This window comes from Scyliorhinus canicula, chromosome 3 (assembly GCF_902713615.1).
Source record: "Scyliorhinus canicula chromosome 3, sScyCan1.1, whole genome shotgun sequence".
Lineage (NCBI taxonomy): Eukaryota > Metazoa > Chordata > Chondrichthyes > Carcharhiniformes > Scyliorhinidae > Scyliorhinus > Scyliorhinus canicula.
In genome coordinates this window covers 20,042,190-20,057,660 of record NC_052148.1, presented here as the reverse complement: position 1 = coordinate 20,057,660, position 15,471 = coordinate 20,042,190, and the positions used below count along the sequence as shown (strand labels likewise).

At 48.9% G+C, this 15,471-nt stretch overlaps 1 protein-coding gene across 1 annotated transcript in view; it reads left to right on the top strand.

The window, feature by feature from the left end:
- LOC119963845 (dedicator of cytokinesis protein 2-like) overlaps positions 1-15,471 on the top strand; it is a 1,353,280-nt gene that overhangs the window by 415,407 nt on the left and 922,402 nt on the right. Inside the window, 4 exon segments of the mRNA XM_038793193.1 lie at positions 1,088-1,188; positions 7,695-7,829; positions 9,200-9,311; positions 12,832-12,902. Of these exon segments, the coding sequence (XP_038649121.1) occupies positions 1,088-1,188; positions 7,695-7,829; positions 9,200-9,311; positions 12,832-12,902 (419 nt within the window).

The window sequence follows — 15,471 nt, the reverse complement described above, 5'->3', positions numbered from 1 at the left end:
TGGTGGAAACAGTAACCTTCAACGTGAAAAGAAAATATCTTCAGGGCTCTGGGCCTAGAGTTTTCAAACTCAGGGTCACGACCTGCGGGTGAGCCGTGGCATTTTCGATCACGGGAGGGACGCCCAACGGCCGTGACTGGCTTTTAAAAATGCTGCCGCAACGGACTTTTGAGATTGCTGGCCATCCCGCACATGCGTGCCGGATCAAACAGTGCGCAGAGCCGGATCCAGCGGGGTGGACTGCCTCCTCCTGACCTCAGCCGCTGTCCAGGGCCAGTTATTGTCAGCAAACAACGGTGTCCTCCTGTCGGAAGCGGCGGCAAAGAGCAGGTCACTGACGTCACGTGTTCTGGGCGCGAGAGAGATTCCTTCATTTTGCAGCTGCTAGCAGTGCGGGTGTGAGCTCCAGGGCCTCCGGTGAACTACCCATGAAGAAGAAGCTGAAAACAGGAACAAAGCAGTGTGAAGATGGTTACTTGAGGTGTGGGTTATGAATTGTGCCACTGCAAATCAGGACTTGAAGTTCACGTGTGATATGTTCAGGGAAGCATTGGCAAATGAAAGTTTAAAACCCTCAAAACTTCAAAGACATTTGAAGACTAAACATGGCGAGTTTGAGGTCAAACCCTCTTGATTTTTTTAAATGGGTGCATTGAGATCTTAAATCATCAGCAGAAGTCATCATCAGAAATGTAAAATTGAATAAGAACGCAAGTGGGATCATGAGGACCAATCAGTCTCACCTGTCACATTAAAGATAAAATGGTGGGTCATGAAGGTCGGCCGGTGTGGGTCGCAAAGGTCAGTTGGCGTAGGTAGTGAAGGTCGGCCGGCGTGGGTCCCAAAGGATGGCCGGTTGGTAAAAATGGGTCCCGGGCAAAAATGAAAAACACTGCTCTCGGCAAAGAGCAGGGAAACGGATAACTTTTTTTCTTAAAGACCCAGCACACACATGATGGCCCAGATGGCCTCCTTTTGTCATGTTGATTTCTGTGAAAAGTAAAAGCTGAGGAATGGAGAGTGATTGCAAAAGAAGTGCTGAATGTTGCTATTTTGATCGGTAATTTTACCCCTTATGTGATTTCAGGTGTTTCTCATTGGGCTGATAGCAGACAGGAAGTTCCAACACTTCAACGCTGTCCTTGAAGCCTACATCCGACAGCACTTCAGCGCCACCTTGGCTTATAAGTATGTCCGACAGAAAAGTAATTGTGTTTTTGTTCAAAGCAAGTTAATGTTTAAGTCGCTCAATCCAAAGTTGATGACTTCAATTGTATCTGCAACTCCGGAGTAGAATTGGGGCAGTTCTCAGTTGAAGAGAAAGACTGTGGTGAGATTGGGTCAGAAAGAAAGAACTTTGTTGCAAAGGGTTGCCTGGGAACCAGCCGTATAATGGAAGTACAGGGACGTGATTGATAAGAGATCCCCTGCCAGTTCCTACAGGTAACTCAAGGTGCAGCTATATTAAGAATGTGAGCGAAAGATGGGAAGAGGCCATTTTGTAAGAAAGCTCACCCTTCCTGTGTTCCAGCTATGTTCTGAATCCTGCTAACTTCTTGCCCCACTTCTCTGCTGCCAGAGGGAGCTGATTCTCGGCACTTGCCAGCCTTTATGTGAGAAAGTTTCACCAGGTATCTTTCGCCCCAGCTTAGCACAGTGGACTAAACAGCTGACCTGTACTGCAGAACAATGCCAGCAGCGCGGGTTCAATTCCCATAATGGCCTCCCTGAACAGGCGCCGGAATGTGGCGACGAGGGGCTTTTCACAGTAACGTCATTGAAGCCTACTTGTGACAATAAGCGATTATTATTACTATTAGGCTATGATATCAAGTTCCGGTAACTGTTCATTTTGAAATGAGACTTAGAATTTAACTTTGCCAAGCCTTTTAGTTAACAGAACAAGTTGTTTATGACCTAGAACGCGCTGCCTGAATATTAATTTGCCAGTGTGTCGGGTTCTGGCTGAAAACCGGCCTGTATCTCACCAGATGCAGAGCCCAGTTTTCAGACCAGATCTTGAGCCACTCTGACAAAGGAGATTAGGGGGTGTGGTTTATACGGTCAGTCCAGTGGGGCTCCACAGAGATCAGAGCATCATCTTTAAAGGACGCCCAGAACCTAAACACTGTGCAACCACCGTGACAGTTTGACTGCCGTTTACCCTGCCTACTCCCTCACTGCTAGGTCTCCCACCCCCCGACACCTGAATGTCAGATCTCCCCCATCATTGTCCCCTCCCCCCATCACTGCTAAGTCCCCCCTTCCAAGACCTTGGTGTTCACCCCCCCCCCCTCCACACACAATACACAGCCACACACACATACATAACGGGAACCCCTCTAATAGGCCCGCCCCGGCACTGACCCCTGGCTCAGGCTGGCACTGCCAGTTAAGCACACTGGCATTGCCACCTGGGTGCTAGCCCTGCATTGCCCAGGTGGCACTGTAGGCTGGCATGGACATTGCCAGGTTGACACTGCAATGGTGCCAAGCTGAAATTTTTGCGGCTGCATGATTGGGCCTGGGGTGCCCTGCGTGGGTGTTTCGGGAGGGGGGCAGGAGGGTCCGGGGACCATCCCAAAGTACGCTCGGGCTTGGGGGGTTGCTGGGGGTGCTTGGGGGGGGGGGGGGGGCTCTTAGCACATTAGGGAGTTCAAGCGAGCGGAGCTCCTCAGTGGGGGAAATGGGGCTATGTGCAGCTCGACTGTGCATTCCCTCTGAGGTCCCTTACACATCGCCAATCATGTTGTATGGCCATGTGTTTCTCAGTGCTTCCAGCTCTGGGAAACCTGCAGCTAAACGCGCGCAATGGGACTTTGTTCCCAATTAGTTGAATCACGCCTATCATTGGGCAGCACGGTAGCACAATGGCTAGCACAGTTGCTTCACAGCTGCATGGTCCCAGGTTTGATTCCCGGCTTGCGTCACTGTGCGGAGTCTGCACGTTCTCCCCGTGTCTGCGTGGGTTTCCTCCGGGTGCTTGGGTTTCCCTCTACACTCCAAAGATGTGCAGGTGAGGTGGATTGTTGGATTGCTAAATTGCACTTGGTGTCCATAAAGGATAGGTGGGGTTACTGGGTTACAGGGAGAGAATGGAGGCATGGGCTTAAGTAGGGTGCTCTTTCCAAGAGCCGGTGCAGACTCGATGGGCCAAAAGGCCTCCTTCTGCACTGTAAATTCTATGTAAATTCTATGTCGTCTATTATCGCCTGCCTTGAAGTACCAAAGTTAATATTACTGCTAAATAACATTCCATTGATGATTGGGTTACCTTTTTCCAGATTCAGACCAGACAGGAGAGGAGGCTGGTTAAACAGAGTTAGAAGAATATATGGAGAGATTTGTTGAAAGAATACAAGACAGCAAATGCATTCAGTGACTTATGAAGCCATCAGGCCAATAAAGTGCAGTCAATGTTGTAATGTAGGAGGTAAGGGACCTCAAACACCCACAAATAGGAATGCCAGAAAGGACGCATAATTTGTCATCAGTGATATTACTAGAGGAATGAATATTGGCCAGCGCAGAAGAGAAAACCTTTCTGCTCTGCTTTGAAAATGTGCCGTGGGATATTTTGGCCGGGATTCTCCTTTCCGGGGATTAAGTCCCTACACCAGCGGGAAAATCGGCGGCAACAACTCCAGTGTCAACTGGCCCCCAAGGTGAGGAATTCTCACCTGTCTTGGGAGCTAGGTAGACGCTGGAGGGGTTGGCGCCGCTCCAGCCAGTGCCGAAGGGACTGCGCGTGTTTGCGCATGTGCCAAAGGGCCGGCGTGATGTCACGCATGCGCGGAACCGCCAGCGTGTTTTGGCGCATGCGCGGGGTTTCTCTTCTCCGCACCAGCAATGGCGGACCCCTGCAGGGGCCGGCGCGGAAGGAAGGAGTGCCCCCACGGCATGGGCCAGGCCACCGTGGGCCCTCCCCGGGTTCGGATTCTCCCATGCCCCCCCCCCCCCCCCCCCCCCCCCCGAGGACCTCCCCTGCCAGCTTACATGCCAGGTCCCGCCGTGTGGGACCCTGCATAAGCCACGCTGGCGGGACTGGCCAAAAACGGATGGCTGCTTGGCCCGGGCATCGGGGCCCGGAGAATTGCCGGGGGGGGCTTCCGCCAATGGCCCCCGACCGACGTGGCGTGAACCCCGCCCCCACCCGAAAAACGGCGCCGGAGAATACGGCAGCTGGCGTCAGGGCGGCAGGGCGGGATTCCCGCCGCCCTCCGGGGATTCTCCGACCTGGCGGGGGTCAGAGAATCCCGCCTTTAAGTCGTAAGATGGAATCCCAGTTTAACATCTCATCTGAAAGTACTGAACTGGAATTTTGGGATTTTTATGTTCAAGTCTTGGAATGGAACTTAAACTGCAAATTTGGAGGTGGCGGCACAGTGGAATTGTCATTGGACTAGTAATCAAGAGAGCCAGGGTCATGCTTTGAGGAGCCGGGTTTGATTCCCAACATGGCAGATGGTGACATTTGCATTCAATAAAAATCAGGAATTAAAATGTCTAATGGTAACTGTAAAACCATTTGTTGGACAGGATATGTCAGTTCTGAGGACATTGTGTTACATTAAAGCTGCTGTAAAAATATAAGTTATAGTTGTTGTTGGATTACACAGAATGAAGCTTCTCGAAGCACTCCAGGATAGAATAAAGCTCTGGGCTTGTTACAATAAAGATCTTTTTCCACACTTACTGTGAGGATGGGGATTTCCTTGGAGCCTCCTTGCCTATTAGTTCCCCACAATGCAGGAGGAGGCCATTTGGCCGATCGAGTCTGCACTGACCCTCTGAAAGAACAGCCTACGTAGGCCCACTCCTCCGCCCTATCCCCATAACCCCACCTAACCGTTGGACATTAAGGGGCAATTTAGCACAGCTAAGACACCTAACCTGCACATCTGAGAGAACAACCAGGAGCACCCAGAGGAAACACACATAGACATTGGGAGAAAATGTGAACTCCACACAATCATCAAAGGCCGGAATTGAACCCCGGTCCCTGGGGCTTAGGCAGCAGTGCTAACCACTGTTCCACCATGCTGCTTGATTGTCCATTGCCATTTCATAGGACCATAAGACATAGGAGCAGTAATTGACCATTCGGCCCATCGAGTCTGCTCCACCATTTGATCATGGCTAATATGGTTCTCGTCTCCACTTACCTGCCTTCTCCCTGCAAACCCTGATTAATCAAAAACCTATCTATCTCTATCTTAAAGACACTCAGTGATTTGGCCTGCACAGCCTTCTACGGCAAAATGTTCCACAGATTCATCACCCTCGGGCTAAAGAAATTCCTCCTCATCTCAGTTTGAAAGGATCGTCCCTTTAGTCTGAGGCTGGGCCCACGGGTTCTGGTCTCTCCTACTACTGGAAGCATCTTCTCCATATCCACTCTATCCAGGCCTCTCAGTATTCTGTAAGTTTCATTTAGATCCCCTTCATCCTTCTAAATTCCATCAAATGAAGATCCAGAGTTCTCAATTGCTCCTCATATGATCAGTCTTGTGAACCACCTCTGGAGCCCCTCCAAGGCCAGCACATCCTTCCTTCGATATGGGGCCCAAACTGCTCACAATATTCTAAATGGGGTCTCACCAAAGGCTTATGCAACCTCAGAAGTACAGCCCTGCTTTTGTATTCTAGCTCTCTCGAAATGAATGCTAAAATTACATTTGTCTTCTTAACTGCCAACTGTACCTGCGTGTTCGCCTTAAGAGAATCCTGAACTATGACTCCTAAGTCCCTTTGTGCTTCAGATTCCTGAAGCCTTTTCCTATTTAGAAAATAGTCTATACATCTATTCGTCCTACCAAAGTGCATAACCTCACACTTTTCCACATTGTATTCCTTCCACTTCTTTGCCCACTCTCTTCGCCTATCCAGGTCCTTCTGCAGCCTCCCCGCTTCCTCAACATTACTGTCCTTCTACATATCTTTGTATCTTCTGTAAACTTAGCAACAATGCCTTTGGTTCCTTCCAGATCATTAATATATACACAGAGTAGTTGTGGTTGACTCTTAACTGCCCCTCAAGGGCAATTAGGGATGGGCAATAAATGCTGGGCCAGCCTGTGCCACCCACGACCCTAATAAAAAAAAACACTGACCCATGTGGAACACCAAATGTCACCGGCTGCCACCCTTAAAAAATCCTCTTTATCCTCAATTTTTGCCTTCTGCCAGTCAGCCAATCCTCTATCCATGCCAATACCTTGCCCCTAACACATGGACTCTTTATCTTATTTAGCAGCCTCCGGTACGACACCTTGTCAACAAACAAGGGGCTGTTTAGCACAGGGCTAAATCACTGGCTTTGAAAGCAGACCAAGGCAGGCCAGCAGCACGGTTCAATTCCCGTACTAGCCTCCACAAACAGGCGCCGGAATGTGGCGACTAGGGGCTTTTCACAGTAACTTCATTTGAAGCCTACTTGTGACAATAAGCGATTTTCATTTCATTTTCAAAGACTTTCTGGAAATCTAAATAAATCATGCCCACTGGCTCTCCTTTGTCTAACTTCCTCGTTACCTCCTCAAAGAATTCTAACAGATTTCTAACATTCGGGACTGGTTATGGCTGGGCTGATTATGTGGATCACTTCACAGAGAGATGATGATGGCAGATTGTCACTGGACGAGTAATCATGAGACTCTGGGCAATGCTCTTGGCAGATGGTGAAATGTTAATTGCATAAAAGTCTGGAATTAAAAGTCTAATCATTGTCATTAAAACTCATCAGGTTCTCTAAATTCCTTCAGGGAAGGAAATCTGCCGTCCGTGCCTGGGCTGGCCTGCAGCAATGTGGTTGACTCTCAAATGGCCCAGCAAGCCACTCAGTTCAAGGGCAATTGGGTGGGCAACGGCCACATCGCAATCAGAAATGAGAGTCCTGCTGGCAAAGCCATATCATCGAATCATAGAACCCCGGCAGTGCAGAAGGAGGCCATTCGACACACCAACTCTGTACCGGCCCTTGGAAAGAGCACCCTACTTAAACCTACACCTCAACCCTATCTCTGTCTCCCAGTAATCCCACCTAACCTTTTGGACACTAAGGGACAATTTAACATGGCCTATGTAACCCTGTAACCTAACTTGTACATTACTGGACTCTGAGTGGCAATTTAGCATGGCCAATCCATTTAATCGGCACATCTTTTTCGGCCAAATCTGAGTTGAACTTGTCGCTAATGTAGGCCGTGAATGAAGAATGTTAACCCAGTGATGAACCATCAATCAAACGCGAGACGAGTTGCTGTACAAAAGTTAGGCTTTAATAAGATAGAAGTCAGCCCTGCGGTCGACTACAGTAAATGGACGACCGCCGGGCGTTCTGGCTATTTATACCTCGATCTGGAGGCGTGGTTAACGCAGCCTCTCGACCAATCGGAGAGCCGTCACATGACTGGTCTCAACCAATCGGTCGAGAGGCACATGACCGACCAGGGCCAATGGTAAGCCGGTGTTCTGCACCAATGGCAGACAGTTATGCAAATCATACCACCACACCCAGGAAAGCAGGACATATGCGAGGGTACCAGGTTTCAGCAAGTCTCCATGCTTTCTGGAACGGGTGGGGAGGGGGTGGGGGAGGGGAGGGAAGAGGGGGAGGGAGGAAAAGCAATTGACAAATGGTAGAATATTCCACACTGTTTCGTTGTCTGTAACTCTGGAACTTCTCATCACAGGAAGCTGCTGTCCGTGCTAACAGGTTACGTCGACATTGCAAGCCGTGGCTTGGAATGCGAGCCTTTGAAGCGGGCCTTTAAAGCATTAGAATACATCTTTAAGTTCACAGTCCGGTCAAGGCGCCTCTACTCGCAGTGAGTCCCTCTCTATTACCTGCTCATATCATTGAGCAATCACCTAGCATCATAGCTGTATCGATTCTGAATAGCAAACGCTTCTGTTGTTGCTGCAAACTATTAGAAAGTGAGTAACTCATTTGTTAAATGTCCGTTACATGCTTAAACTGGCCGGCAAGTTTTGCCAGGTTCTGCCTTTCATCGTCAGGTGCCTTTCAAAGGCGGCTAATCTGGAATTCCTTGGATACTGCTGCTGTTTCTGGGATTTAATTCTGAATTATCCAGTCAAGGTCAATTGCCTGAAAGTCCTTTCTATTTGTCAGCAGCGTGGGACTTATCACAGAATTTACAGTGCAGAAGGAGGCCATTCGGCCCATCAAGTCTGCACCGGCCCCTGGAAAGAGCACCCGACTTAAACCTACGCCTCCACCCTATCCTCGTAACCCAGTAACCCCACCTAACCTTTTGGACACTAAGGGACCATTTAAATTGGCCAATCCACCGAAGCTGCACATCTTTGGGCTGTGGGAGGAAACCGAGCCCCTGGAGGAAACCCACGCAGACACAGGGAGAATGTGCAGGCTCCGCACAGACAGTGACCCAAGCCGGGAATCGAACCCGTGTCCCTGGCGCTGAGAAGCAGCAGTGCTAACCACTGTAGTACCGTGCCACCCATTTGCTACTGTGCTGCCCACTTCACATGAACTGAATTCAGGCATAACTCGGGGAATCGTACTGCACATGAGGAGGCCATTCAGCCTATCATGCTGTGCTGTCTCTTCAGAAGAACTATCCAACTAAGGCCACTCATCTGTTCTTTCCACACCTGACAATGGCTTTCCCCCTTCATTTCTTTTATGAAAGGTTCTACTGAATCTGGTACTACTCCCCTTTCAGACTCTGTACTGCAAATCATCGTAGCTCACCACTGCATAGAAAAACAACCTCCTCATGATCCATTTGGTTATTTTTGCCAATTATCTCAAATGTTTCATTGCTAATTTTTTTGATGTAAAAGTGAAGTAACAATGACTTTAATCATTCTCTTTTTCAGGCAACTATCTCATTCCCTTTACGAGAATTTGTGGTGGGGTCATTTGACTTTGTGCGATGGTATAAAATGGATGTTTTTTTTCAGTCTCCATTAAACATGCCACCTATTCTGGATTTCAATTCAAGTCAAAAATACACCATGGGTTTTGCCTCAACAAAAATCCTGACACAAATTCTACGCTTCAGCCGTCCTCTGCTTAAAGCAACAGTGCTAACCCCTGTGCTACCGCGCCGCCTCTGGTTAATCTGAAAATCTACCCAACACAGTCAAGTCAAGCTATCGAGCATTTAAAAGATGATAAGACCACACTTCACCATCTCATGCTTTGTTTCAGGCTGTATGAGGGAAAAGAAAAGATGGAGTATGAAGTATCGGTGCAAAGACTTTTTGAAAAATTTAACATCCTGATGCAGTCAAAACAGGAAGGCAACACTTTACTCATGCAGGTAAGTACCTCTCTGCTCTATATAAGAGCTAGGAGCGTCCCCTGACTTTGGCCCTTTATTCTGAACTCACCAGTAAGAGGACACAGCCTCTCAGCTCCAAACCTGATTAATCCTCTATGAATTTAATTTGCTTCAATGAAAGGTGAAAAACTAGTAATCAAAGGAGTTGTAGAGGATTTGTCCATTTGCAGGATAAACGCATGAGTGAAAAAGCAATAGAAAGATATGCTGATAGAATTAGATGAAATAGGGTCGGAGGAGAGCATAGACCAGTTGGTCCGAATGACTTAATTCTGTGCTGTGAAGTAAATCATTCAGAGGTTTAAATCTAAAGTAAGGTCTGGTGTGCTACTGTTTATTGAAGACAGTGGAGAGGCCTGGGACAATCCCGATAGCTAAAATAATTGATGCAACAATCAATCTGTCAAAGGGTCATAGGGTCATAGGGATTTGGAGTTTGTCAGTCAGAGCGAAGAAGTATAGAACAAGTAGCAAAACATTTCTCCGGATTTTTTCTCCCTAGTTTCCAGCATGGTAAATCTTGCTGCAGGAATGGCAACTTCCATGAACCAGGAAATCAGCAAGTTGCGCCACCCCACAGGAAAGGGGAGCATAGAACATAGATAGAACAGTTCAGCCCTCGATGTTGTGCCGAGCAATGATCACCCTACTCAAACCCACGTATTCACCCTATACCCGTAACCCCCATTAACCTTACACTATGGGCAATTTAGCATGGCCAATCCACCTAACCCGCACATCTTTGGACTGTGGGAGGAAACCAGAGCACCCGGAGGAAACCCACACACACACGGGGAGGACGTGCAGACTCCACACAGACAGTGACCCAGCCGGGAATCGAACCTGGGACCCTGGAGCTGTGAAGCATTTATGCTAACCACCATGCTACCGTGCTGCACTCCTTATAATGCGTGAATCTGGGTCTTGTGGTGTATTTAGGCCCCAGACACAACTTTCACTTTCCAACGGGCAGCGATCATGCCGGGAATTCAAATGAAAATTGCTTATTATCACGAGTAGGCTTCAATGAAGTTACTGTGAAAAGCCCCTAGTCGCCACATTCCGGCACCTGTCTGGGGAGGCTGGTACAGGAATCGAACCGTGCTGCTGGCCTGCTTGGTCTGCTTTAAAAGCCAGCGATTTAGCCTGGTGAGCTAAACCAGCCACGAAGAATTGAAAGGAAACAAAAGATTCTGGATTCTCAGGGGGAAAAAAGGGTGGGAAAGTGGAGCTGGAGATCAGACATTATTGCACAGAAACGCAGATGAGGCTCTTATCTCTTGTGTTTCTACATTTGTCCGAAAAGCAGAAATATCGCAAACAATCAAAAAGAAGCAGGCTTTTCATGGCAGGTGTATGTACTAGGAAAAAAAGGGGAAAGTACAAAAACAATATCAAGAAAGAAAACAGTAATGTTACATTGTGGTGAATGGGGCAAACAGGCTTCTTTCTGCACCAGAATTACTGAGAATTTAAGAAGGTTTTTTATTTTTTAAATAATTTTTATTGGAATTTTTTACAGAAAATATAAAACATAACGACAAACAATGAAATGCAACAAAATAACCCATAATAACTGTAACATCCCCCCAGACCGTATCAACGCATGTATCACATCCCCCCACCACCCCAACCCCAATGAACAACAAAAGAACTTAAAAATTAATTAAAATTAAATAAACAAACATAGTCATCGTCTCCCCCCCCCCCCCCGCCCTTTTCCCTCCCCCTTCCCCCCTCCCCCCCCGGGTTGCTGCTGCTACTGTCCCACTACCCTATCGTTGAGCCAGAAAGTCGAGAAAAGGTTGCCACCGCCTAAAGAACCCTTGTACCGACCCTCTCAGGGCGAATTTGACCTTCTCTAGCTTAATAAAACCCGCCATGTCATTGATCCAGATCTCCACTCTTGGGGGCCTTGCATCCTTCCATTGTAGCAAAATACTTCGCCGGGCTACTAGGGACGCAAAGGCCAGCACACCGGCCTCTTTCGCCTCCTGCACTCCCGGCTCCACCCCAACCCCAAAAATCGCGAGTCCCCATCCTGGCTTGACCCTGGATCCCATCACCCTCGACACCGTTTCGCCACCCCCTTCCAGAACTCCTCCAGTGCCGGGCATGCCCAGAACATATGGGCATGGTTCGCTGGACTCCCCGAACACCTGACACACCTGTCTTCGCCCCCAAAGAACTTACTCATCCTAGACCCGGACATGTGGGCCCGGTGCAGCACCTTGAATTGGATGAGGCTAAGCCGCGCACACGAGGAGGAAGAGTTAACCCTCTCCAGGGCATCAGCCCATGTCCCGTCTTCGATCTGTTCCCCTAGTTCCCCCTCCCACTTAGCTTTCAGCTCCTCTACTGACGCCTCCTCCGCCTCCTGCATAACCTTGTAGATATCAGATATCTTCCCCTCTCCGACCCAGACCCCCGAAAGCACCCTGTCACTCACCCCCCTCGTGGGAAGCGAAGGGAATCCCTCCACCTGCCGCAAATGCCTTTACCTGCAGATACCTGAACGTGTTTCCGGGGGGGAACCCAAATTTCTCCTCCAACTCCCCCAGGCTAGCAAACCTCCCATCAATAAATAGGTCCCTCAGCTGTCTGATGCCCGCTCTGTGCCAACCCTGAAATCCCCCATCAATGTTCCCCGGGACGAACCTATGGTTCCCCCTTAAAGGAGCCTCCATCGAGCCCCCCACTTCTCCCCTATGTCGCCTCCACTGCCCCCAAATCTTGAGGGTAGCTGCCACCACCGGACTCGTGGTATACCTCGTAGGAGGGAGCGGCCACGGCGCCGTTACCAGGGCCCCCAGGCTTGTATCTTCACAGGACGCCCTCTCCATCCGTTTCCATGCTGCCCCCTCCCCCTCCATTACCCACTTGCGCACCATCGACACATTGGCCGCCCAATAATACCCCGAGAGATTGGGTAACGCCAGCCCCCCCCCCCCCCATCTCTACCCCGCTCCAAGAAGACCCTCTTCACCCTCGGGGTCCCATGCGCCCAAACAAAGCTCATGATGCTGCTAGTCACCCTTCTAAAAAAGGCCCTAGGGATAAAGATGGGCAAACACTGAAAAAGGAACAAGAACCTCGGGAGAACCATCATTTTGACGGATTGCACTCTACCCGCCAACGATAGCGGCACCATGTCCCACCTTTTAAATTCCTCCTCCATCTGCTCCACCAGCCTGGTAAAATTAAGCTTATGGCGAGTTCCCCAACTCCTGGCTACCTGCACCCGCAGGTATCTGAAACTCTTCACTGCCCTCTTAAATGGGAGTCTCCCAATTCCCTCCTCCTGATCTCCTGGGTGTACCACAAATACCTCGCTCTTGCCTAAATTTAGAACTTAAGAAGGTTAACCGTTTGAAAAATAAAAGCATATTAATTGTAAAAAATATTTGATCTTACTAAACTTGAAGGTGTGAGTGGTCGAACAGTGCAGGAATCTGATGACTCATGAATTAACCATCTTCCCTCAATTGTTCTGTTTTAGGGAGCATCTCTCAAATATTTACCAACAGTCTTGCAGGATGTCGCATCGATATTCGATCCAAACTTGCTGAGGTAAGCCGTTCGGCAGCCATCAAGTCTGCCGTGACCAGAATTTCCCCTGATGCGTACCAAGGCCATGGACCTGAACCTTGATTTGCCAACTCTGCTTCTCGCTTGCCGGGCCTGCCGAGTATTTCTCCCATTTTCCGCTTTTACCTGCTGACGTTTGATTGGGTGGAGGCCCAATATGAACCAAGAAGTTCCAAGTGTTAGCTCCTCAGGCTGTGTGCTTGGTCATTGTAACTCAAGCAGGGCACCAATCAGTGTCCATGATTGGTGGAGGCAGGGTTTGAGTTGTTGACCTGTCAGAAAGTGCACTTTCATGGACACTGGGTAAGAAGAGGTCTGGGCTTGGGTTTGACGACGAACGACCCAAATTTCAGATTTACGGGCAATTGTAACCTCAACCACCTATTGGGATGGGGTGATCCCCCACTCCCCAAAAAAACCTTATGTACGCTCAGCCATGAACAATGGTGACAGGCAAAAGAACCAAAGGAAAGATGGAGGCTTTTTTTTTTACAAAGCGAGTTGTTACGATTTGAAATACACGGGCTGGAAAAGCGGTGAAAGCAGATTCAATAGTAGCCTTCAAATGGGAATACTGGAAGCAGATAAACACTTGTTGATCAAGGAGGAAGGAATAGAGGAGTGGGATGGCCACTGTATGGCCCTTTCAAAGAGCCCGCACCGGCGGAAGTAGCTCTTTGAGTCAGTGGCCATAGTTTTCCAGGCTCCTGCCAGGCGGCAGGTTTTCCTCCGGCACAGGCGGGCACATCATTGGCCACCATTGGGATCTTCCCACCCTGCCAAAGTTGGTGATAATTTGCATACCCCACCCATCCCGCTGCTGGGGACAGGAAGATCCCGCCGGCAGGAAGGGCAGTAAAATTCTGCCCGATGGTTCGGTGAGACCAGGCATTGTAGACGGAGCCGTGTTAGGGGAAAGTTTTTTAAGGTTCAGGTGGTAATGGTGCACATTGACCTCAGATTAAAAGCTGACTTTTGGCTATCTGGTGGTAGCCGTTGCTGCTTACCTACATATGAAACATCTCTTTCCTCAGATTGTTTTTTTTAAAATAATGTGTTGATGGGATATGAGGGTTGCTGGCAAGGCCAGTATTCTTGCCCATCCCTAATTACCCTTGAGAAGGTGGTGTTGCCTCTCCTTCTTGAACTGCTGCAGTCCATGTGGTGTAGGTACACCCGCAGTGCTTTTAGGGAAGGTGTTCCAGGATTTTGACCCAGCGACAGTAAAGGAAAGGCGGTATATTTCCAAGTTAGGATGGTGAGTGACTTGGAGGGGAACTCGCAAGTGGTGATGTCCCCATGCATTTGCTGCTCTTCACTTTCTCCGGTGGAATCCGGAGGTTTGGAAGTTCCTGCCAAATGCAGCTCGGCGAGTTGCTGCAGTGCACCATGTTGCTCCAGGCATGCGCGGACTGCTTCAATACCTGCGGAGTACTTTCTCTCCTCCTGCCCTGAAGCTAGGCCTGTGAATAAGAAAAACCTTAGATTCATGGGCCGAGCGAAGAAAGACAGGAAAATGTGGCAGAATGCCCGACTGTGGATGTCATGAGGGTGTGTGGGGTTGGGGCGATGGGGGGAGGGGGAGGGGAGGATTTGTGGTGAGGGGCATGTGGGAGGAGGATTGCCGTTGTGGCCTGTTTCGTTCTCTCATCAAACATCCAACTTCCAGGCACAGGGAGCAAGGGCAAAGGGGCAACAATCAGGAGCTTGGATTTGGCCCTCTGTTGCCAGGGGTCATTGAGACCTCAAAAATGACAACACAACTACTTCTGCTCAGGTCATACTTTCACTGTGCTTAGAGGAGAGACAAGTTGTCTGTTCACGAGATGATTGGTGTTTATACTATTCCTGTGCACACCACAGATGCTGAACAAATGAACCATCAGTAACATTCACAGCTTGTCTTACTGTTAAGTATTAACTCTGCTTCTGCAGTAGGTTTACAGTTTATAACAGTTGGCACAGAGTTGCATGCCAGCCAAGTGACAGCAATAACAACTTGCATCTAAAGTAGTAATATGTCTCGAGGCGCTTCGCATTGTAAAACAAAACTTGATGCTGAGTCAGAAAAGGACATTTTAGCACAGATGATCAAAAGCATAATCAAAAGGGTTGATTTTAAGAGCGCCTTAAAGCAGGATAGAGGTGCGGAGGCAAAGTGGTTCAGGGGAAAAAATTTTTTCCAGGCAACCTTTGGGGAGGCAGTGGCCTTGGTATTGTTGCTGGAATAGTAATCGAGAGACCCTGGGAAATGCTCTGAGGCCCTGGGTTCGAATCCCACCATGGCAGATGGTGAAATTTGAATTCGATAAAAAATCTGGAATCAAATGTCTAATGACGACCATGATTGTTGGAAAAACCCATCTCGTTCACTAATGTCCTTTAGAGAAGGAAATCTGCTGTCCTTACCTGGTGTGGCCTACATGTGACTCAAGACCCACTGCAATGTGGTTGACTCTTAAATGCCCATGGGAATGGGCAATAAATGGCACCCCAGCCAGCGACGCCCACATCCCATGAATGAATAAAAATAAATGAAGGCAAGGCCATC